Source organism: Camelina sativa, chromosome 12, assembly GCF_000633955.1.
Source record: "Camelina sativa cultivar DH55 chromosome 12, Cs, whole genome shotgun sequence".
NCBI lineage: Eukaryota > Viridiplantae > Streptophyta > Magnoliopsida > Brassicales > Brassicaceae > Camelina > Camelina sativa.
Window position 1 is genome coordinate 3,253,714 of NC_025696.1, and position 24,425 is coordinate 3,278,138.

Here is a 24,425-nt window from a genome sequence, read left to right on the forward strand (position 1 = left end):
AAAGGCAACAAGCAAATTGTTCATCCTACTACTAGAGATGATAGACATACAAAAGAAACTGGTGTAATCAAGAGCTTTACATAGTTTAAAAGTGGTGAGATCAAACAAAGAAGAAGAAGAAGAGAGTTTTAAAGGAAAACACCACAGACAATTCAAGATTCAACTCTCACCACTAATTACATTTCCAATATATATACAGTAAAACCTCTATAAATTAATAAACACTTTAAACTAATATTTGCTGGTCCCAAGTTGGTCCAGTGTAAAAAATAGTAAAATTCGATAAGATAATAAGATAATATTTTTTTTTGAAATTCTTTTGTAAAATATGGTCTCAATAATATCATAAATTAATAATCATGTAATTTTCATATATATATAATCTGCTGATATAAATGTATATTTTATTATTTTGGTTTTTTTCAAGAGCTCATATATAAACAATTGTTATGTTGTATTTTCAAACTATATTGATATAAAATATTATATAACATGTCATAAAAATAGTTAATTTTAAAAAAAGTTTTCAAATTTCTAAATATGCATCATTTTCACTTTGATAGTTTTATAGGCTATTAAAATACGACAATTAATATTACTATCGATAAATTTAAATTTATGTATGTCATGTGTATAATTGATATTGTTTATAATATTTATAATTTATAATCAATAATGTTTTCTATAATTTACAAATTCAATTCTAAAACTATAAAATTTATAACATCAGAAAGTCTAATCTTCTTTTGCTAAAATTTTCTCGACTAATAATTTTTTAGAATTTAAACAATTAAAATATATATTTATAAATTAATAATTACACTATAAAATAATAAATATTACTATAAATTAATAAAACGTCATGGTCCCAATATCACTGATTTAAAGAGGTTTTACTGTATAATCCAATTCTTTTCTTCTCTTTTATTGTTTTTGATAAGACCCAAAATCCAGTTTCTTGCGCTAAACGCGACCAAAAGAGCGACCACGAAAGAACGGAATAAAAAATAAAAAAGACGTGAATCTAGAGACAGAGTTTATCATACCTTGCGTGGTTTCGAGCGCTCTCTCCCAGTCAGAATCCAGTTTATCATACCTTGCTGATCAATGGCGATCAGATTGAAATCAACGGCGATCTGCGTGGTTTCAAGCGCTCTCTCCCAGTCAGAATCCAGTTTTGTACTATCTATGTTCGTAAATTACGAACCTCCAGCAACTTCCTAGAAAATAGAGTTTCTAAATATAAGAATAAATATATAGTATGTCAAAACTATTTATATAGAAAATAAAAGATGAGTATATATATTTTGTGGTGGAGTTAGAGAAGGATTAAAGTTTTCTCCAACTCATATGACAACCATGAAATTATAAATTTTAATTTAGCTTTTATTAAATTAATTAATATGTACATGTCTAAGCAACATGTTGACACCCCTCAAGTAAAAATATAACTCCGACCATCTTTTCATGTCTTTTTTTCTATAATTTTAAGATATTAACATATGATCATTGGATTTTTTTTGACAAATTGTTGGACTTACTTAGTCGATTGTATATTTGTATGGCTAAACATAATTATAAATTAATTCAATCCGTTTAAGTTTTTTTTTCTTTTTTACATTAAACTAGTCTTTTTCTCTTTTGGTGAAGTTTAAATTAATCTTTCATTAAAAGATAAATTGTAATATTCACCTAATTAGGCCTATTTTTTATCCACTAAAAGCACATTGAAAAGAAAAAACACAGTAATTAGGCCTCTAGGGCAATAACACGAATAATTGGGCCGAGGTCGATCTTAAATGGCCAATTCCCTTGATTTCGTGCCCCCCAACTGGGCCCAAGTTGTCCGATAAACGGACAAACGTAAACACGAAACAGAGTAGATTCAACAAAACTGTTGTTGAAACAGAGAAGAAACAAAAGTGGATTAATAAAATTTTCTCCAAGAACAATGATCAACAACGATCATTGAGGAACACATCTCCAAGAACAATGCTCATCAATTCAAAGAGAAGCAAATCATATCATCAGTAACCAAATTCATAATATCTCAGAAAAAAAAAAAGCTCTCAAGATCATTGTATTTTTAGTTATAAAAAGAAGAGACTAACACCAAATCAAAACGAAACGAAAGATAAGAATAAAATCCAGTAAAGACAATAAGAAAACCCTAGCTAGATAAAGATCATATAGAACAAATCTCTAAGCACGCTCCCCACGAATCCTTCTTGCGAGCTGAATGTCTTTAGGCATAATCGTAACCCTCTTGGCGTGAATGGCACAAAGGTTAGTGTCTTCAAACAAACCCACCAAATACGCCTCAGCAGCTTCTTGAAGTGCTAACACAGCATGGCTCTGGAATCTCAGATCCGTCTACACATAACAAACCGAGATTTAAAACAAATTGATTAGAATCAAGATACATAAACTAGGGTTTTAAGATCCATAATAATACCTTGAAGTCTTGAGCGATTTCACGAACAAGACGCTGAAACGGAAGCTTACGGATCAACAACTCTGTGCTCTTCTGGTACTTACGAATCTCACTGTTTGATTTCCACAAACCAAACCGACTTCAGAACTTTTTAAAACAATGATGAGACGGGAGAAAGAAGAAAGAAATCGTGAAAATTTTACTTACCGGAGAGCGACGGTTCCGGGACGGTAACGGTGAGGCTTCTTGACACCACCGTTGGTTGGCGCAGATTTCCTCGCCGCCTACGTTACGGAATACACAATCAATAGTTACATGCAAAATTCGAAAACCCTAGCTAGAAGATACTCAAACTTAACAAATTCCAAAACTAAAAGAACGAACCTTGGTGGCGAGTTGCTTCCTCGGAGCTTTACCTCCGTGTGATTTTCTCGCGGTTTGCTTCGTACGAGCCATGAGCTTTTCCTTCCTTAATCAAGAAAAAAGATCTGAGAACGATGAACGATTTGAATCACAGAGACAGAGAGAGCTTACTTATGTGTTTTTTTTTTTTGAACTTTGGGTGGAGATGAGAGATTATTAGTAAATAAAAAAAGATTTATATAGTGAGGGAATTAAGGTGAAATTAGGTCGGTTAATTTTGGGAGATTAATGAAGGACTAGTTTCCATAGACGTGCGATTATAATGACATGTTTCGACGGTCCAGATTTTATTTAAGGATTACGTTGCGATCCTCGTCTTCGATTCTTATTGGTCCATTTAACTAGTTAATCTGACTGTTTTTGTTGTTTGGTTTCCAAAAAAGTTTACGAGCAAAGTTCTAAAGGCCAAAGAGCCAGAACTATGGCCTCATATAACTTCATTGTTGATGGATTGATCACATACTACAAGTGAAACAGAAAAGAGCAAGCAATATATAGGTGAAGAATCTTGATCCGCATATATAATTCTCAAAAGACACAGATAGATAGATCCCAGGTTACTCTGGCACGACGCATAAGCCAAAGACATAACTTGTAGCTAATGAATATTATTATTTTGTATGGAAAGCTTCAGATCTTAGAGAGGATCAAGACAAGATGGTAATCTGAGACCTCGATTTCGCTGTATGTACCCAAAGAAGAAGCCAACCTCGCAGCCAATTGATGCTTACACTTGCCAAAAGAACACCAGTAGAATTAACACAAAAGTCAGTAACATTAGATAACAAACTCTAAATCTAAAAGGAATCATCTAAATAAATAAATAAATAAAAAGAGTCATACACATAGTTGCTCTCCTCTGCTGACAACATCATAGAAGAAAGAATAACATCCACAGTAATCTCCTGGGAAGCAGAGATACTCTTCTCTCTTCTGAGATTCTCCCACAACCTGACAAAAAAACACAAACCAATCTTGTCAGATTATCAAATCTTTTGACTTTTCTTTGATAAACCAGTGGGATGTGTTGATCTCTCTCACCTGAAAGATTGATCTCCCACTAGGTAAGCCAGAGATTTTCTTCACACCTCTTTTGTCGATTATTCTGGTTGCTTTCTCAAGATTCTTACCAAACAACAAATGCAAGCTGATATTGCAAACAACAATTTGTAACATCAAACCCTAATCATACTCATCAAATCAATTGAATTGGTTTTGGGGATAACTAACATTGAGAGCTGTTCTTCGGTTACTGTCATAAAAAAAGGAACAATTCAACGAAATTGATTTATTATTGTAAACAAGGAAAAAGAAGAAGAAGTAAAAAAGATGACCTGAGCCGGTAGATTCAATGTCCGACCAAACGGCGTCTGCGACCATAAGTGTGACGCTCATCGTTTTGTGATTTTACTTCCGTGGGAAAGTTTCTGAGAATAGTCTTCCGGAATTGTTGAATTTGAGTTTGAAATTTTTGCTCTTCAATTCATTCTCAAAGCAACACATCCCACCATGTTAGGCTTGGGGCATTTGCGGTTCGGTTCGGTTCGAGTAAGACAAATTGTTCAGTTCATTCGGTCAAGGATTTGGACCAGATGAAATTTCGGTTTATTTTGTTTCAAAGTGTTCAATTCCAACGTTCAGTTTAATCGGTTTGGTTTGGAACTTTGGATCGAACGTTCAGTTGAATCAGTCACTTTTAATTTTAATTTTGGAAATTGGATTGGAAAGTGACTGATTATGCTCGGTTTAACAGTTTCAGATACCGATTATTTTGGTAAGTTTTGGAAAAAGTCGGCTACAATTGGACGGTTTCACACTAATCCAAAACTGCTATGCCCCAAAAGAAAAGGGTTTCGTTTTCTTCTTTGCTGGTAAAAGAATATACAAATCCAACTCCAATATTTAAGTAACAAAAAAAAACAATTTTTTGTAGTAAAAAACAAATAAACAAATGTGTAAACAAGTTGTTTTCTCCCTATTAGGATCTTTCCCAAGCAAACCATTTTTTAGTTTTTTTTTACCATAAAAATCAAAAGAAGTCAGTATAACACATTGAGTAATCTTCGTTGTTCTGCTTCATCAGCGTGTAACGAGTAGATGTCAGGTGGAGCTGTGATGCCTCCTTGCTGTACCAATTTAACATTCGATGAAGTAGAGGATTTATGCTGGTCGAGATATACAACAACTACGCTTATGTCGTCATGGAAATGTCGTCGAATTCCTCTTGCAATCTTCTTTATATCTCCATACCTCATTTCTCTCTTCTTTGCTGCTTCTTCCAGAGCTGCTCTAACAAGTCTCCGTGCAATCCCCTGTATAGATCCCGAAGAGTTAAAAATCTGAAGTAGTAGCTAACAGAGAGAGAAAGACACAAGCTCTTACTGTAGGGGCAAAACTTACATTTCTTGGGTGCTTGACGACGATTTCTACGGCTGCTTCATCACTAAGATGTTCCCAGAGACCATCTGATGCAAATATCAGAAACAAGTCCTGTGGCTTAAGCTTCCTTACTATAATGGAGGGTTCGGCTGTCATTGCTGGTCTCCTCAAAGGAATAGGAGTTCCATGTTGCTGGAATATAGGATCCCTGTAAAACTCCGGTTTCTTCAAGTATACATCCCCAATTGATCTCGATACCTATGTAGAATTGCAAATAAAAACGATTCAGCCAAACAATACAAATGAGCTCAACATTCATGGAAAGATCAATAACGAATACAAACAACCAAAAAAGCATGTATCTTCATTATCATGCAGAGCTCTGACTACCGTAAATTCTTAGAAAAGCACAAAATCCACTGGGGAAGAAACGTTGCAGGAGCCCGTGTGACGGATTCCTGGAACATCGCAAGCCCCCATTTATAAATAATGAAAAGAGAAAGAAAAAAACACCATCAGATTACACCTTTTATATATGAAAACACAATCATTAGAGATGCTATGTAAATGAAATCACGCAAGCAAGCAAGCCAACCAGAACTATATATATGAACTATACCTGAATAATGCCTTTAATCCTCCAAACTCCACGAGTGTAAATAACGATTTGTGAATCATCGGGGTTAAGTGCCTTAACCTCTTTTCTAACTTCTTCAACAGCAACATTATGATCAGTAGATAACCTTTCAGCTACTGCACTCTTTTTATCACTAACATCTCCTGGAACAACACTCCCAAGAACAGCTCTAGAGTCTCCAAGATTCGCAACATACAGAGTATCATTAGAGATAGCACCAACGAGACAACAAGATCCTACAGTAGCCATTTGAGGTTTCATAGGAAGAGATCGTTTAACCATATGACAAAACTCCTCTTCAGTTTCTTTAAACGCTTTTTTAATAACATCTACAGATAGTCCCCCATGTTCTCTTGCAAATTCTGCAATCATAAACCAAAAAAAAAAAACAATCCTTTTAATATTCACTAACAAGACCAAAACAGAGAGATCATAAAGAACAAAACTTTATAGCAAAAATCAAATCTTTCTTATGTTGAAATCAAGAGAAGTGAGATTATTACTGTGCATATAAGGAAAGAGGTGTCTGTTAACGAATCTAGAAGCTTCAGGACCGCCATGGCCATCGTAAACACCGACGTAAGTAGCGGAAGAAGAAGTGAACACCTGACTCTGATCTTCTAACCTGGAATTAGCTTGAACCACCGCAATCGAATAATCACCACCGGCATGAGGTCTTAATTCCGATTGCCAGAGTAAACCATCACCACTAGCTCTACTTCCCAAACACCGTTCCAGAGGCCGTGCTAAAGCTCGCAACATCTCACACCTTTACTGAGGGTTTTTCTGATACAAACAGTGTCGAGTACGACGAGTAGAGAGAAACAGAGAGAGAGAGAAAAATCAACGGGAAATTTGGATTCGATTGGATAGAGAATTTGATTCGTTTGATCTGATCGGTTTTGAAGAGATTTGTATGTGTGTGTTGTTGTTGAGTTGGTGGGTATAAAAGAATACCGCGTGAAGAAGAAGATGAATGAAGAAGAATCTGATAGAGATGACTTGGACTACTTAACTTGTGGGCCGTTCTTTATTATCCGACGTAGACTACGCGTCGTTTTTCTTTTCTATTTATGTTCTTTTTTGCCGTGCTTATTCTATATGCTTTCCTTTCTGCTTTTTCCAACGCGTTGTTTTTTTTCTTCTAAAATTTGTTTCTTCTCCATTTGGTATTTTTCCATATATATAGAGGGCAAACATATAAACGTCATTGCCGTATATATTATAATAAAAATAAATATCTTTCTTCTGGAACAATTAAAAAGACAAAAAAAAAAAAAAGCAAGTTCTGATGCGGTCCAACTAAAAAAAATATCTAAAATCAACAGCTACTTTTATGTCGTGTTTTTTGGAAAACTAATAAGATATTAATTTAAAATATTACAGGGTCAATGTCTAAACATTGTTTTTTAACAAAGGTAGGCCCTTTTGAAGTATAACAACAATGAGTCAGTATAATCAAAATTAAAATTGTGTATGTAAAAAAACCAAGCTTATTTTGTATTAAATATTATATATATGAAAATGTTGTAAATAAGAGAATGGGTAACGATGAGTAACGCTGTAGCTAACGTGTAAGCTGATAATATTTGCTTGTCAACTAAGATAGACACGGATAACTACTGAATACAATTTCCGGCTAATCTACTCATCTTAAAGTATTTATTCTAATTTTATTGTCACGTTATGGTTTCCTGTATAAGAAAAATATTTTATTTCTTCTGGTCAAAATTCTTTGTGTGTTGTTCTAGATAATTGATTAAAACGGTGAATATTAATCTAATTGCAAGTTGCGCCATTTTATTAGGTTATCAAAAAGAAGTTTTTTTGCGCATGTAATAATTATGAAATTGACTTTTACAGACTTGTATAAAAGATACGCGGAGGCAACTAGAAGAAATACAGACTTGAAATTGAGTTTTTTTGGACGATGATTTTAAAAAAAAAAAAAATATTTATATTTTCGTTTTTTAGTGTGAATGTGTTTTCCAAATCCCTCCACTATTACACATTGGCACATGTGTTTCTAAATTGCATATTTTATTATCACATTAATAGTTAAATATGTAATAATGATAAAAATTATGTAAAATTAAAAAGGAATTGTTTTCATATTTTTTTGTTTGATATGCCCTCTCTTGATTACAGAAAAATGGATCAAAAATATTTTGATTTGACTAACTGGACATATATTTTCTAGATTAGGTAAATAATTATTATCAATGGTGCCAAATTTTTTACATAACAAGCATTTGTACGATGACATGTTTTTAATATTTTATTCATATTTTCTTTTTTTAGAGTGAATGTGTTTTCCAAATACCTCCACTATTACGCATTGGCACATGTGTTTCCAAATTGCACATTTTCTTATCACATTAATAGTAAAATATGTAGTAATGAGAAAATTATGTAAAATTAAAAAGAAATTATATTCATATTTTTTGTTAGTTATGCCTCTCTTGATCTTATTTTTTCTAAAAAAAAAATCGATCAAAAATATTTTGATTTGAATAATTGGATATATAATTTCTAGATTAGGTAAATAATTATTAGCAATAGTATCAAACCTTTCAGATTTGATGGGGCTAACAAGCATTGGTATGATATGGTATGATATGATCTTTCAGATTTGATGGGGCTAACAAGCATTGGTATGATATTGGTATGATATGATCGTATACACTGCAACTCTACACTATCAATAGATTATGATGGATCAGTTATTATAGATAAAAAAAACTAAAAATATTTTCAAATAGTTTTTTTCTGTGGACAACACAATTATATATTAAAAATATTTTGGCATTCAAATTTTTAGAAATATTTTCAATTGAAAAAGTATTTTAAGAGTGAGATTTTAAAAATATGAGCAGAACAACTAATTTGGATGATTTATTACTTTGCGCCTTCCGTATATTGTATTTTTTTTTTTAAGTGTTTGTTGATCTACTAACACAAAAATTAAATATATATTTAATTTGATTATTACATTAGACTACACTTAAATTGCGAACAAACAATTTGTTTTCATTAATGAGTCTGGTAGAAGAGAGACTATTCAATCTCTGTTTTTGTATTTTATATGTAATAAAGGCGATCAATAATCATTTTTTATTTATAAGGGGATTTCTTAACATATACGATTTACTTACAACATACAAGTGTGTTATAATTTATACAAAATTTTGTTAAATATACACATTAAGACATTTGTTGTTGAACTTTTGTATTGTTATTAATATAATTTTTTTTGGTAATTGACTAGCATTTGAGAAGAAAGATAGTGATCTCTATCTTGTAGATTGAAAAATAAATCATGATACATGATAGTGATCTCAAATGAAGTTTTTGAAAATGAGTTTTTTTTTAAGAATAAAATATCAGCAAAACATAAATACATCATACATGGATACAACTTCAGCTTATAACTGCAATTTTTATTGTATTTGACAGCCTTCAGTTTAGAAAATTTATAAAATGTGAATAATTTTGCAGTTCATATCCACCTTATATTCACATATCCATAAAAAAAAACTTCAAATTTATAATCATAGCCTTGAATTCAGGCAAAACAACTCAAGAGAAGCCACCAAATTCAAACAACAATAACTTCAAAATTCCATAACCAAAACTTAAAAACATTCTACGCAATCAAATTTTAATAAAATGTAACCTAAACTAAACTCCAACCATATTAATTTGGGCGCATCTTTGGTACGTGTTGACTGTTGACCGTAAAGAGAACCAAAACAAACCAAAAAAAATTGGTCAACGAGAGATGTAAAACTAAAATATTATAAAACATATTTAAATAGAAACTTTTTTTTTTTTGGGTGCTCCACTGGATCGAAGGAAAAGCAAAAGCGTCTCGCACTTGAGAGGTTCGTTACTCACGCCGGCGAATATTTTCATCGGAAACCTTATCGGATCGGACGGAAGAAAGGCTCGATGAAGAGCAGATTGAAGAGCTACAAGAGGAAGAAGCTAGGGTTAGCCACAGTTATCGTCTTCTGTTCCCTCTGTTTCCTCGTTGGTTTCTATGGTTCCACTCTGCTTTCTCAGGTTTGTGAAACTCTCGCTGATCCTTTAACCATGTGGTCTATTAAGATGCGATTTTGAAGTCTCTCTATCTCGTATTTGTGACTAATCGATTGGGTTTTTTTTTTTTGTTTTGTCTTGGGAATAGAACGTGCCTCGTATTAAACCCAGGTTGAGAATGTTGGAGATGGTGGAGAATGTGGAAGACGAAGCTGTCTCGATGCCTCATGGTGTTACTGGAGACGAATCTGTTGGATCGATTCCGTTTCAGGTCTGATTTGTTGCTAATTTTAGATTATTAAGATGTTTTGCTAAGATTTGCAAATGAGGTGTGAAATCGATTAGTGTTAGGGCAAGATTGATTGATCTACTTGAACTTTGTTTTCTGATTGAAGTATTAGATGTTTGTGACTGTGCTAGTTGAAGTTTGTCTGTCTTCATCTTCTGGTTGATGTCATGTGTGTGAGATTATTGAGTTTTCTTAGCAGTTAAGGTCAACTGAGGCTAGTTTTTCTGAAATTGTCAGGTACTGAGTTGGAGACCGAGGGCTATATATTTTCCGAATTTCGCAACTGCAGAACAATGCCAAGCTATTATCGACAGAGCAAAGATTAATCTGAAACCTTCTGCTTTGGCTCTTCGGAAAGGAGAAACTGCTGAGAACACTAAGGGCACTAGAACAAGGTCTTTTCTTTCTTTCAAGTTTCATGTGGCTTTGTCTTCTTCTTCAATTTAAGATTCGACAGCAAGCCTCACCATCATTGTTTTGTCTCGTGTGTGTTTGTTGCAGCTCAGGAACTTTTATCAGTGCTTCAGAAGAAAGTACTGGTGCTCTGGATTCTGTTGAAAATAAGATCGCAAGGGCTACGATGATCCCAAGGACCCATGGAGAGGTTACATTTCTCTAATTCAACCCCCCATGTGAATCATAAACTTAGCATGTTATTCTGATTACTATGAAAGTGGCAATATGCATTTTAAGGCATTTACTTAGTACTGCTTGGTGGCCTTTGGTTGAGTGCTTATCGAACCTTTAAATGTAGAGATTGCAAAATCTTGGATCCAGATTTCTGAAATCAACAACATTTATTATCGAATGTTGTAAAAAAGAGTGGTGAGTTTGCTATATATTATTATCACAAGAGATTTGCTGTTTTTGCAGTCTTTCAATATTTTAAGGTATGAACTTGGCCAAAAGTATGATTCCCACTATGATGTTTTCAACCCAACTGAATATGGACCACAGTCAAGCCAAAGGGTAAGTAAAATCCTTAAAACCTGTCATATCTATAGCTTTCTTTAGAATCGTGGAGACCTCATTTGCTTGCTTTTACACAGATTGCTTCCTTCCTGTTGTACTTATCTGACGTGGAAGAAGGCGGTGAAACCATGTTTCCATTTGAGGTCAGTTTATAATATAGCGTTGCATACTTTTAACATATTTCAGAATTCAGACCCTTTTGTTAGTTTTGATTCCATTCAATTGCTCTCGGTCTGACAGAACGGTTCGAACATGGGCACCGGATACGATTACAAGCAATGTATTGGGTTGAAAGTAAAACCTCGGAAAGGAGATGGTCTTCTTTTCTATTCCGTGTTTCCAAATGGAACGATTGATCAGGTAAAACCAAAGTTTCAGTTTTTTTCTCCTGACTCCAATTCCCTGGATTAGTTCATGCTAATAGTAGTAGCTGTTTACCTTGCATTGCTTCTGCAGACGTCGCTTCACGGGAGCTGCCCGGTGACCAAAGGAGAGAAATGGGTAGCGACCAAATGGATCAGAGACCAAAACCAAGAAGAGTAAGTTAGGGTTTTGTTTCTCTATAGTCCATATGTTACTTGCCGCTTTAATCTTGATGGATCCCTCGTGTACAGTTATATTCTTATTATTAAAACAAAAATAGAGATATTACACACAAACCCGTCTTGGGCGTGTGTAGCTATTGAGTTTTCTTATACAGTATTATAATGTGAATGATTCAAAAATATTTATAAGGAAAATATGGTTGGAAATATCCTCTGAACAAAATAGACGTTACTTTCAATTTGTTATTTGATATTTTCAGTCAATCAATACACAATGTGTGTTTTTATCTGTGTAAAATGAAACATTTCTTTTGTCCATATATTTTTTTACAAAATTTAGATTTATAAATTAAAAGAATTCAGATTATATGTGTAGTACTCTTCAAAGCCGGGACTAGGGAAGTTTCCTATTTACTAATGATTTACTATTGAGTTTTCGTTAATGATGATACAAAATAGTTATAAAACAAACTAGTTTAATATGTATAATTTACTTATTGATGGTGTATATTTTGGAAAGTTAGATGTTTGTTGTTTATCTTTTTATTTTACTAACTCTAACTCTGTTTCGTAATGATAAAAGGAAAATATCTTAGTTAAAATAGGAAAATATGTACATGTTTTTGGAAATATATTATATTTCTAATTCCCAATGAGGAGGTAATTAGGAATGAGAGATAATTCCACCATCTAATCTATCTATATATATATATATATATATATATATATAATAATAATAATAAAGATCATCTTATTACTTGATAAGAAAACTTTAAACCAAACACGAGTGAAAAAGGTGATCGATAACCATGAATGATGGAGAAGAGCCACCGATGAAAAGACTTAGAAGAAATCCTATTATGCTTCCTGATGATGTGTTATTAAAGTGCTTAGCCCATGTCTCAAGATATTACTATCCAACTCTCTCCTTAGTCTGTAAGCGATTTCGTTCTCTCGTTGCTTCAAGGGACCTTTACGAAACCAGAACCCTCTTAGGTTGCACCGAGAGTTGTCTCTACATATGCGTACGACTCGCTCCAGATCTTGACCTACTACGTTGGTTCATTATCTACCAAAGACCAAATAGCTCAAGAAAAGTTTTGGTCCAGATTCCACCTCCCAATTCTACCATGTCGGCGGGTAGTACTGTTGCAGTGGTTGGTCCTGATATCTATGTCATTGGTAGCGGATCGAAGGAGAATGCTTCATCCAGCGTTATGGTCATGGACAGTCGTTCCCACACATGACGTGAAGCTCCAAGCATGCGGGTGCCTCGTGTGTTCCCGTCTGCTTGCACCCTTGATGGAAAAATATATGTAACTGGAGGATGTGACCATCTGGATTCAACGAATTGGATGGAGGTTTTTGATACGGAGACCCAGACTTGGGACTTTTTAGAGATCCTTAGCGAGGAGATATGCGGAGGCTCTCAGTACTTAAGCTCAGGGTATGATGGAACAATCTATGTGAGGTCTGAGGAAAAAGGTGTGGCTTGCAAGCTGAATAAAGGTCGATGGAGAATGGTAGACCTATGCATGAACAGTGGATGGGGTAGGGCGTCACCATCAGCTTTCTGTGTGATAGAGAACGTGTTCTACCGTTGCAATTTTAGAAAGATAGGATGGTATGACCACAAGACAAGATTATGGAAAACTTTGAAGGGTATGGAAGGATTGCCTAGCTTGCCTTCATCCAATAAAAATGTTAAATTAGCGGATCATGGTGGGAAAATGGCGATTTTGTGGGAAGAGGATGTGTTAGGTGGTGATGGGAAAACGGTTTGGTGTGGGGAGATTGCGCTTGAAAAGCTCCAAGATGGGGAAATCCGAGGGACGCTTGAGTGGTTTGAGAATTTGCTAACAACATACCCATGGCCATGGCCAACCGGTTCAGTGGATTGCATGCATGCTCTTACTGCTACGGTTTGGTGAACTCACCAGATCAAGCAATAGATATATCAATTTTGTTTTGATTTTTTCTTCTTCTTTCTTCCTTCTTTTATAATATTCTTGGAGAATAGTTGGTTTCCAATATGTTTGACGACGACTCTCATAAATGTATGAAATGTATTCTCTCTCTTATAAGGTTTTAAAACCATCAACAAGGGGACTTGCTTCCTTTAAAAGTAGTAGTACGTAACATAAATAGCAAAGTCACAACATAAGATGAAAACTGAACAATTAATACTTGCAATTAAGAGATTACAATACACACAAAAAAAACACATGAAACAATCATATATGTATGTATCTAAATTTTCCCTTTAAAGGTTTTTAGAACCAGATCAACAAGGACTTGCCTTAACAGTAACAGAACAGCAAAGTCACAAGAATATTACATAAAAGATGAAACCTCAACGATAGTAATTGAGATTTAAACACTAGTAGAACCTCCGGATAAACTTGGTTTCTCTGCAATGATTCACAGCTCTATGTATCTGTTGTAGAGCTCTTCAATGAGTTACAGAAGTTGAGCACAATACCTTGAGATTACCCTCCAGCTTTCCTTTGAACACCTCATCAAACCACACTTGGGTTGCAATAACAGAACGCCCTTCTTTCTTAAGCAATGTTGCCAAAAGAGAAATGCCAACCCCTCTTTTACGTTTTTTGTCAAAACTAATGACAAGCAATGAACCAGCTTTGTCTAGGACATTGATCGTATAGTTTTTGAGTGTGTAAGAGCCTATCACATCAATCCAGGCTGTCGTAGCTTCATCAAACCAAAATAGCTTGGCACCAATGATCCTAATGATGATATCCCCAACATAGAGCGTGTGACGACCATAACCATAATCTTGCCGAAAGAGAAAGGCCGATTGAGACTCTTTTACGTTTCTTGTTAATACTAATGACAATTGACAAACAATGACCCACTTTCGTCTAGGACGTTGATAGTATGGTTTTTGAGCATGTATGAGCCTCTAGCTATTGTTTTCTTATAATGTGAATGATACAAAACTTAAAAACGAAAATAACCTCTTGATATAGAATATTTGGTTAGAACAAATATCCTTTGAGTATATTGACGTTTGATATTTCTTTCACTAATGAGGCATGTGGTTCTGATATTTTATTCTTTCTTTGTTGCGAGAGAATAAACTTAACCCGTACCAACCTTCCTTAGTCCAACTTTCCTTAACCCTTCCTAATCTCCTAGACCAGCTAAGGCTTCCTAGATAAGTCTAATCCTAAGATCTTACCTATGGGTTCCTCGACCAACTTAGGGACATTGCCGATAGCTTGGCCTTCCATACCATTTTCCCATTTGACGGAGAATCAATCTTGATATGGTATTTCCCTCTCGGTCCTTAGGTGTGCTTTATTACTCCTTTGTATTGGCTCTTCGAATGTCCGAACCAAAATTTTCCTTCCTTGCCGGAATAATGGAGTTTAGTTAGCCGACCGTGGCAAGGCTGTTCCGTCTGGGTATTAGTCACGGTGAGAGGTATTACAATTGCCGTTGGTATTAATTGCGAGAATGGAACATACCCATCAATTGGTAATGTTGTTGCAGTCAACCTCACAAGATACAATGGATGTGCCATTGTAATCCAAAAATCTGCAGATAAAAACAATGTAAGATATATCGAAATTCTCACCAAAAAAAAAAAAAGTATCCCTAGAGACCAGACATGCATATCCAAAGACAGATATATAGTAGGCCTTATAAACTCACTTTCCATGATAAATCGTAACTATAACCGCCCTTTACATACCTACCAATCAGTCTATATATATATATATATATCAATCAATAAAAGTTGGATGTGTTTTTTTCCAATATTGACACCTCAGCATTTTGGAAAAATTTTTAGAGCTGACACTTCAATTAAAACAGCTAACCAATTAAATTATAAGAATTAATACAGCTCAATTGTGATATCCAATAATATTCATCTCTCCTTCCATGTCATCTTTTTTAGTTAATTTACTGCATTTTTTAAAATGGCCCAAACCCAAGAGGCTAATAGCAAAATACAATTACATAGGAATCTAATTGTACTCATAATTAAAAGCCAAGTAAATATCCCAAATCGGGTGAAGAAATGATTGTCGTTCAATTACTCACCAAACCAAAAAATTGTGAGAACATCCAATATTCGATCTCTACTTGTGAATAATTGTGAGAACTACGGTAAGGTTTGTTGTTTCTTTCCCTCCACATCATTTTCTATTTCAACTCTAAAATATTTTACCTTTAAGAGAGACAGTAGGAAAGATTGGAATATTGGATGCTCATTTGACATAACAAAGTAATCAGCCAAAATGACGATGTTGCTTTGTATTTTTCGGAGACGCACTTTGAATCAGGTAAGAGTTATGGTAAAAACACACGGCTTCACATATTGTAATTATCTCTGGCAATAGACAGATAACGAGATGTAAGAGTATGAATGCCGTGAGAAAACTACAACTAGGAGATATAGTTAAAATAAACACTATACAAAACTTATCCTCAAAATAATTAAAATAAAACAATAAAATAAATATTCGCGAGGTGTAGACGATTCTAGTTTTTTAAAAATAACGGAAATATGGGCACATTGAGAGCACAACAAGGCTTTAGGCCCATTAGTATAAAGAGGCCCGACTGGGTCTGTTAATCTTCGGATAAATTGATCGAAGCAAAGACAGAAGCCAGAAACTAGAAGTCTGAAAGTCACAAAAGAAGAAAACTAGAAGACAGAAACCCTAGCTCCCCCAATCTGATTTCGATGTGGATGTCGATGTTGCGAGAGAAGGCGATTGCTTGTTTCTATCTTGCGGCGGTAGGTGCTTCTGGATTCGGGACAGGTATGTTGAATATTCGACAGTTATAGTTGAGAGATCTTGAAAACAAAACAATGATTGCTCTGGTTTTTCACCCTTTTTGCTCAGGTCTTCTGACAACAAATCACATGGCGAAACCCCTTAAGGAGTACGAAAAGGTAAGGCGTCTTACATATTGTGTAGTGAGTGACTTTTGGCGCTCTGTTTCTGATTCTTCTTCTTTGTTTCAGAGACTCGTGGAAATAAGAAAAGGGTTGGATGAGGAAGTCTCGACCTTTCCCGAGAACCAGCTAGCAAAAGAAGACTGAAACTTTCTAGATCAAATAATTGTGTGTAATTCAGTAATATGTTTTGAGGTTCCATATGCTTAAGGGATACCTTCTTTTATCATTCTTACTTTGTGTTGAACCAAATCCTACTCTTTTACAATTCTAAAAAAGAGCTTGTTTGTTTCTTGGTCGTGGTCTATTTTATACATCTCTTGTCGATTTTCATTCAAATATTTGGAGGATTCCGAAAGTAGGTGCCTTTTCAGAACTTATATATATCTTAAAAATTGACTTCAAACTAAAAGAATATGACTCAGTCTTTCAATAATCATCGGTTCTGATATGATTCTCTTAAATATCAGGACTGTTGTAACTAGTTTGTAACGATAGCCTCTGACATTCAGAAAAACTCTCAAAAGTCTTTTCCCGGTGAGTTATACAGTTTTAAACTTGAACAAGGCCAGGCCTAAGATTCGTTATTATCGACTACACTTGAGGAGAGATTCGGCATACATTATTATCGAGTACACCTGAGGAGTTTTCACTATGTTAAATTCTTCTCTTTGCCGTCGTAAGAGAGAGAGAGAGAGAGAACAAATACAGAAATGGAATGGAAAGACTCGCACAAATTTTGCAGCAATCTTAGACGAAACACAACACATAAAGGAGGAATTCGACAAGAGACAACACATATGCCTCTCATTTCTGAAGAACAATACATGGCGTGAACACCTTTTACTGAGATTTCATATACAAGTTTCTTCTGATTTCTAGAGCATTTGTTTGTTCGTTTTCTTGAAAAAAATTTATAAATATATTCTGTTTTTAAATAGATTTATAAATAAATTTCATTTAAATTTATTACATTATAAAAAGGATATTTAGAGTAATAACATTAACAAGTCTGTATGTTTTCTCTCGTTCCTTCATCCTTCTAATGATTTTATATATAATAATAATACTAATATTTAGTCCATAACAAGAGCCTACTTTTAAACCAGACTTACTAGAACGCTTTAACTGTCCTCAAATGCAATGACTTTTTCCTCTGCTCTCTGTATATATACGACTCTGCAAACACAATCTCAACAACAACTTGTTAGTCATTAATAGAGTAAACGTGAGAGTACTGTACTTACAGTGATCCTTTTTAGAACATGATAGAATTGAATCCCAACTTGAGCCGCCGTTGTTGCCAACAAATTACTTTCATGCTGTAATGCTTGTCAAATTGGAAATCATCTGAAACTTCCTTCTCATAAATCAAATTCTTTTTCTTCTAAACCCTTTTGAGTTCATTCACTCAGATATTTGGACATCTCCAATATCTAGCATCAGTGGAATTCGTTATTACGTCTTATTTCTTGATGACTACTCAAACTTTCTTTGGGTATATCCCCTAGACGTAAGAGTGAGGCACTCTCAATATTTCTACATTTCTCCTCTTATGTAAAAACCCAATTCAACTCTATTATCAAAGCTTTTCAATGTGATAATGGAGGTGAATATTCCAATGCTCGGTTTCCTCAAAAATATTTTGATTCAAAGAACTTAGCTGGTTTGCTTCTTTCTCAAGGTCTATATGCCAAGGACATCATAGCAAGAGCTGGTATGACTGACTGTAAACCGATAGCTACTCCGGTTGATCTCAGTTCAAAATTATCTGCAGACGCTGGTGACCCCATTTCTGACCGACAAACTATCGACGACTCGCACGCGCACTTCAATATCTGACATTTACCAGACCGGATATCACTTATGCTGTTCAACAAGCACTACAAGAAAACAAGGCTAAAACCGATGGAAAAATTCTGACGGCCAGTAATCCGTCGGTAATTTCCGACGGATTACCGACAGATTTCTAACAAGACTCATGTTGGTCAGTTTTCCGTCGAAAAAAAACAGACGAAAAAAATCCGTTAGAAATCTGTCACCATTTCTGATGGATTACCGACCAAAGCCCACCGTCAGAATATCCCGTTAGAATTTGGTCGGTAAATATACTCATTATTAATGTACTTCGAATAAAATTTGACTCCGACAGATTTCCGACGAAATTGAATTATTATCCCTCAGAAATCCGTCGGTAAATGTAGCCACCTATATTATTACCTTTCTGATGGATTTCTGACGGATATCAGTTTCTTTTGGTTACTCTTCTGATTCAAAATAGTTTGTTTTTATTAAACTTATTGTAACTCGAAGGTAGATTTTTAATTTTTGCGTAATTAATTCCATCTTACTATTTTCTGTCCAAAATTTTAGTAATAAATAACTATTATAGTATAATAAATGGGAAAATTCCCGAAAAAAACCCCAACTAATATATGCATATTTTGAGAATTCCTTATTTTGAGAATTAATTCCATGGTTATCATAAACACATAATATATGCATATTTATGAAGAAAAATTATGGAATCAATGAGTTTAAGCTATAAACCGTCGGAAATCTGTCAGTAACTAGCGTCGAAAATCAATATCCGTCAGAAATCCGTCGGAAAGTTCTGACAGATTTCCGACGGGTCTCGAAATTTTTACCCGGGAATGAAATAAATTGAAATTAAGAATTTTAGCCATAACCGACGGTTTTTCTGTCGGTTTTCCGTCGGAAATTTCGATATAACCTAAGTAATTGTCTTCTTCTCCCTTAGCTATCCCGACAATTTTTTATTTTTCTCGATCTCTCCGGCTCTCCCTTCTCCCTTCTCCGGCCGGCGATCTCTCCCTTCTCCCTTCTCCCTTCTCCCTTCTCCGGCGAACTCTCTCCCTTCTCCCTTCTTCGGCGAGCTCTCTCCCTTCTCCCTTCTCCGGCCGGCGATCTCTCTCCCTTCTCCGGCGCTCTTCTCTCATCAGATTCCGGCGAAGCTATGACGTAAAGTCTCTCTTTTCCTTTTAATTTTCTTAGTTTTGTTAGATATCTTAGGAATATGCTAGGTTTATAAGATTTGATGAATTGAAATTGTTTGGGTGTTATTGATTTGAGGATTTGGATTGTATTTTGGATTTGATGAAATTAATTTTGTGACAATTGAATTTTGATGGATTGAAATTTTGATGGATTGAATTTTGCTCCCAAATTTTGTTAAGTTATTTTTTGAATTGATAAATTGATTTTTGTTAATTGAGTTTTGTAAATTGAATTTTGTTAATTTAATTTTCTTAATTAAATTGTTATTTGAGTTTTGTTAATTGATAATTTGCTCAAAAAAAAAAAGAGTTTTGTTAATTGATGAATTAAAATTTGTTAATTGGATTTTTTTTATGTGATTGTTAGTTGAATTTTGATAATTGATGAATTAAATTAACAATAATTGGATTTTATAGATTTGATGATTTTATTGATTTGATGATTTGATGATTTGATGATTCGATGCTACAATCTCTTGATGGATCGGAGTCCACTAAAACCAAGGGACGAGTTTTCGGACTAGGCAATCTCCTCGAAGCAAGGTCCTACAACGTGCTTCTCATTTGCTCCCACCCAAGAGTTCCAACCAGAACAAGCTATGCAAAAGAAGGGACGAGGAGTACAAGAAGAGGGACGCAGAGCTAGCAGCGTTCATGAGTGAGACACGGGCACGACATTCCGCTTTTTAGGTTTTCTTGAATTTTAATTTGCTTTAGTTTGGTTTTTATAATATTTGTTTTAAGTTTCTGAATTTAACTTTAATAATATTTTTAAGTTTCTGAATTTAAATATATAAGCATTTCAATTTTAATGCAAATTTGTATAATTATTCTATTTTTTTTGAAAAAACAAAAAAAAAAATTTTGTCGGAAATCTGTCAGAAATGATGGAGTTTTCTCGGAACTGTTCTGTCGGAAATCTGTCGGAAACGTCGTTAAACCGTCGGTTATACCGTCGGTTTGGTGGATATTTTCGAATATAGTTCGGTCGGTAAACCGTCGGTAAAAACATTTCTAACGGATTTCTGATAGACAATTACCGACGGATTTCTGACTGACAGTTACCGACAGAATTACCGACAATAGGTACCATCGGTAATCCGTCGGTAATTGTCCGTCGGAAATCTGTCAGAAATATCCGACAGATTACCGACAGAAATATTTTTCCGACAATCTGTACCCGACGGACGTTTCCGTCAGTTTTTTGTCAGTAATCTTTGTTTCCGACGGGAAACTGACGGATCTGCTTGTCAGTTCTAGCCTGTTTTCTTGTAGTGAAGTGTGCTTGTTCATGCTTGATCCTCGAGAAAAACATTTCCAAGCCTTAAAACGCATCATAAGGTACTTAAGTGGAACTATGCAACATGGTTTACAAATCTTTCGGTCCAAACTGGGTAATATTACGGCGTACTCAGACTGGGGTGGTTGTCCTGACACTAGACGTTCCACCTCTGGCTATTTGGACATGTTATAGTTTTGCATGTCCCTTCTTCTCTACAATATGCAGATATCTTTTACAAAGAGTTTACCTACATCCTTGTTCAATGAGTTTCGACAGCAGTTCGTTCACCGACGTTGCAACTCCAGGAGGGTAAAAGAATATGACTCAGCCTATTCTTCCTCTTTACTTTAGTCTTTCAATAATCATCGGGACTGTTGTAACTAGTTTGTAACGATAGCCTCTATATAAATAAACTCTGTAACGATGTACTTGGATAAGGAAGGGAAATAGATTGACATTCAGAAACACTCTCAAAAGTCTTTTGAGAGGTAGGCTTAAACTGTTCAGTCGCTGTACCTTTTTTTTTTTTAACATAAATCTCTGTTGTATCAAACATGAGTTATACAGTTTTAAACTTGAACAAGGCCAGGCCTAAGATTCGTTATAGGCCTGAGGAGTTTAAAGTTTTCACTCTTTGCCGTCGTAAGAGAGAGAGAGAGAACAAATACAGAAATGGAATGGAAAGACTCGCACAAATTTTGCAGCAATCTTAGACGAAACACAACACATAAAGGAGGAATTCGACAAGAGACAAAATACAAAGAGAAGATTGGTCCAAGCATGATAGTTGAAAGTAATACTGAAACATGTTTATATATCCTCAAAACACGAAAACAAAAGATACTGATATATAGATCATGCGGCAAGATCATGGTTGCCTGAGTTCGTCTTGCGGCGCGGGCATGGTTGCCTGAGAGTTTGTCTTGCTGGCGGCGCGGGCATGGTTGTTCTGGGAGGGATAAAGTTTAGGATCGACGAGCCGGGGCTGAACGGTTGAGAAAATATCAAACAGAAGTTGTAAGCTTGAGTAAAAGAAAATAAAAAGGAAAACGAAACTAGAGTCTTAATTTCGAGATATGTGATGCAACCAACCATCTAAATTGTGTCATGTAGCATTCCACAACCTATCTCAATGCAAAACAAACCTTAAATTGGATTAAAGCAGTCACAACATTACTTACACTGTAACATCTATCCAACACCGCATCAAAATACTTTTCATGCTCTTCCATCATTATATTCAATTTCTCCCTGCGAGCTGTTCTGTCTACAAAGTCTGCAAAGAGCAATTGACGATGAATTAATGGGTTTGGTCAACGATCTGAAATTTGTTTCCAGCGAAAATATCAAACCCTGATTTCAAAACAGGAAATCACTTATAGCGTAGGCACCAACATATCCACCGATAAAAGTTAAGACAAGACTACCAGTTGACTGCTTGTCCCATACACGTTCAAAGATCGAGGAGGTCGAGGAAGAGGATAGCGAGGTGGTGAAATCGCGACAGTGAGTCCATCTGCCAGAATACTGCAGATACAAAGGTAATCACAAATCATGGAACAGAAAATGAGAATCCGGATGATAAGATACGATGGGTCAATCTTTGTTTACCTTCTTAGCAAACATGTTCCGCATCATCTTTGCTCCTCGATTCGAATCGCTGAATTGGGGATTAGGGTTTCTCTGGTTGTTTTCCTTTTTTTCTCATCTAATGATTTTATTTTATATATAACCAGGTTGACACCCGCGACGTATATAGAAGTTAATAATACATAGAAGTTGTAATATTAAATCATATTGTTTAAAACTATAATTAAATCAAACATATGCCTCCCATTTCTTAAGAACAATACATGACGTGAACACCTTTTACTGAGATTTCATATACAAGTTTCATGTGATTTCTAGAGCATTTATTTGTTTGTTTTCTTGAAAAAAATGTATAAATATATTCTTTTTATAAATAGTAGATTTATACATAAATTTCATTTAAATCTATATATACATTTTCAGAAACATTTTTGAAATAATTCCTGAAGTTCAGTACTATTTACAGAAAATGCCACTGACATTAAATATTTAATTAATTCATTTTTTTATAAAAACTAATTGTTATACATAGTAATTGTTAAAGGAACATATGCCATAAATTTTGGTTTAATTATTACAAATAAATTCGAAATGTATTTATAGAAACTAATTAGTTCTACCTAAATTATTAAATAAATAAATATACCTTTTTATATTTTAACACTATTTCAAAAAAATGATTATTTTTATGTTAAACTTAATCAAAATTAAAATATTATGAATCTTTAGATTTATAAATGTTAAAAATGTCATAAAACAGAGTTTATTTCAAAACGGTTTATAGCAACATTAGCATAAATTTTAAATATTATTAATCAAATGCTAGAACATGGGTTAAATTTTAATTAATGTATAAATATAAGGGATAAAGATTTAAAATATACAAAACATTAGTCATATACTCAGATATATATATATATATATATAGTTAATCTACTAATCAAATTATTTTTCTTTTCTAAAATAAAATATAACTCCGCGGTGTACCGCGGGGTAAAATTTAGTTTATTACATTATAAAAGGATATTTAGAGTAATAACAATAAACTTTATATTATCTCACTGAGACATGAAATCAATAATCAAATAGATATATTCTGTTGGATATGGACTTTGCCCCAACATTGCTAAAGCCAAAACAGAAGATTCTCAAGAGATTTAGGGTCTGAAGTCATGGATCTGGCCCACCTGGTCGTAGGGGCAAAATCGTCATTTTGCAAAGAGACAGAAGAAGCCCTAGGTCACTGGCCCACTATATATACATGATTATATATTGTTCAAAAAATGAGTCTATGGTGATTGATGTCTTTAAGAGAGAGTGTGACAAAGTAGATGGGTGTGAACTTAATGTTTCATATTCGAATAATCTAACATTTTGTGAGCAAGTGGAGCTGATGAAGAAGACCGATGTGTTAGTGTCACCACACGGTGCACAACTCACTAACTTGTTTCTAATGGATAAAAATAGTAGTGTAATGGAGTTTTTCCCCAAAGGATGGCTTAAGCTTGCAGTGTAATGACCAGCTTGTGTTCCAATGGGGAGCTAATTGGTCAGGGACGAGACACGAAGGCTCTTGGCATGACCCGGTTGGGGAAATATGTCAATTCCCCGATACGGATAGGCGATGTATGTATGTCGATATCTAAGAACGCTATGATTGGATACGATGAGACCTATTTTGGCGAGTGGGGTAAGTTTAGCATAAGAGGTACGAAAGAGATTGTAGAGTGCAGCCACGGTAATAATAGTTCATTAGATGTATGTCATTGATGTTGCTGAGAAACTTGTTTCAATGCAACGAAATTATTTGGCATATGTGAAGATTATCATCAACATAAGCTCACTGAATACATATTGGTCAGTGATAGCTATCAACATAAGAT

General features: G+C 34.5%; 5 protein-coding genes, 1 long non-coding RNA gene and 1 pseudogene across 6 annotated transcripts; 3 read left to right on the forward strand and 4 right to left on the reverse strand.

Annotated features, from left to right (window-relative positions):
* LOC104729848 (histone H3.3-like) lies at positions 2,075-2,979 on the reverse strand. Its single transcript, XM_010448873.1, has 4 exons — positions 2,819-2,979; positions 2,642-2,718; positions 2,456-2,546; positions 2,075-2,373 (listed from the first exon to the last, which is right to left on the reverse strand). The coding sequence occupies exons 1-4, from the start codon at positions 2,888-2,890 to the stop codon at positions 2,203-2,205; spliced, it is 411 nt and encodes a 136-aa protein (XP_010447175.1). The 5' UTR covers positions 2,891-2,979; the 3' UTR covers positions 2,075-2,202.
* On the reverse strand, positions 3,102-4,348 carry LOC104729849 (zinc finger SWIM domain-containing protein 7-like). Its single transcript, XM_010448874.2, has 5 exons — positions 4,192-4,348; positions 4,088-4,109; positions 3,899-4,004; positions 3,701-3,808; positions 3,102-3,589 (listed from the first exon to the last, which is right to left on the reverse strand). Exons 1-5 carry the CDS (start codon positions 4,250-4,252, stop codon positions 3,488-3,490), a joined length of 399 nt encoding a protein of 132 aa, XP_010447176.1. The 5' UTR covers positions 4,253-4,348; the 3' UTR covers positions 3,102-3,487.
* LOC104729851 (probable protein phosphatase 2C 63) lies at positions 4,691-6,985 on the reverse strand. Its single transcript, XM_010448875.2, has 4 exons — positions 6,377-6,985; positions 5,856-6,235; positions 5,258-5,494; positions 4,691-5,169 (listed from the first exon to the last, which is right to left on the reverse strand). The coding sequence occupies exons 1-4, from the start codon at positions 6,633-6,635 to the stop codon at positions 4,897-4,899; spliced, it is 1,149 nt and encodes a 382-aa protein (XP_010447177.1). The 5' UTR covers positions 6,636-6,985; the 3' UTR covers positions 4,691-4,896.
* On the forward strand, positions 9,714-11,931 carry LOC104729852 (probable prolyl 4-hydroxylase 9). Its single transcript, XM_010448876.2, has 8 exons — positions 9,714-9,938; positions 10,063-10,185; positions 10,441-10,598; positions 10,705-10,807; positions 11,077-11,172; positions 11,253-11,318; positions 11,416-11,535; positions 11,632-11,931. Exons 1-8 carry the CDS (start codon positions 9,825-9,827, stop codon positions 11,716-11,718), a joined length of 867 nt encoding a protein of 288 aa, XP_010447178.1. The 5' UTR covers positions 9,714-9,824; the 3' UTR covers positions 11,719-11,931.
* On the forward strand, positions 12,530-13,651 carry LOC104733152 (annotated as a pseudogene).
* On the forward strand, positions 16,355-16,948 carry LOC104729853. The gene is made up of 3 exons (XR_758347.2): positions 16,355-16,516; positions 16,601-16,650; positions 16,723-16,948. It is a non-coding gene; the product is annotated as an uncharacterized LOC104729853 (long non-coding RNA).
* Positions 21,631-22,687, reverse strand: LOC104729854. Its single transcript, XM_010448878.2, has 4 exons — positions 22,564-22,687; positions 22,380-22,479; positions 22,134-22,228; positions 21,631-21,937 (listed from the first exon to the last, which is right to left on the reverse strand). The coding sequence occupies exons 1-4, from the start codon at positions 22,588-22,590 to the stop codon at positions 21,821-21,823; spliced, it is 339 nt and encodes a 112-aa protein (XP_010447180.1). The 5' UTR covers positions 22,591-22,687; the 3' UTR covers positions 21,631-21,820.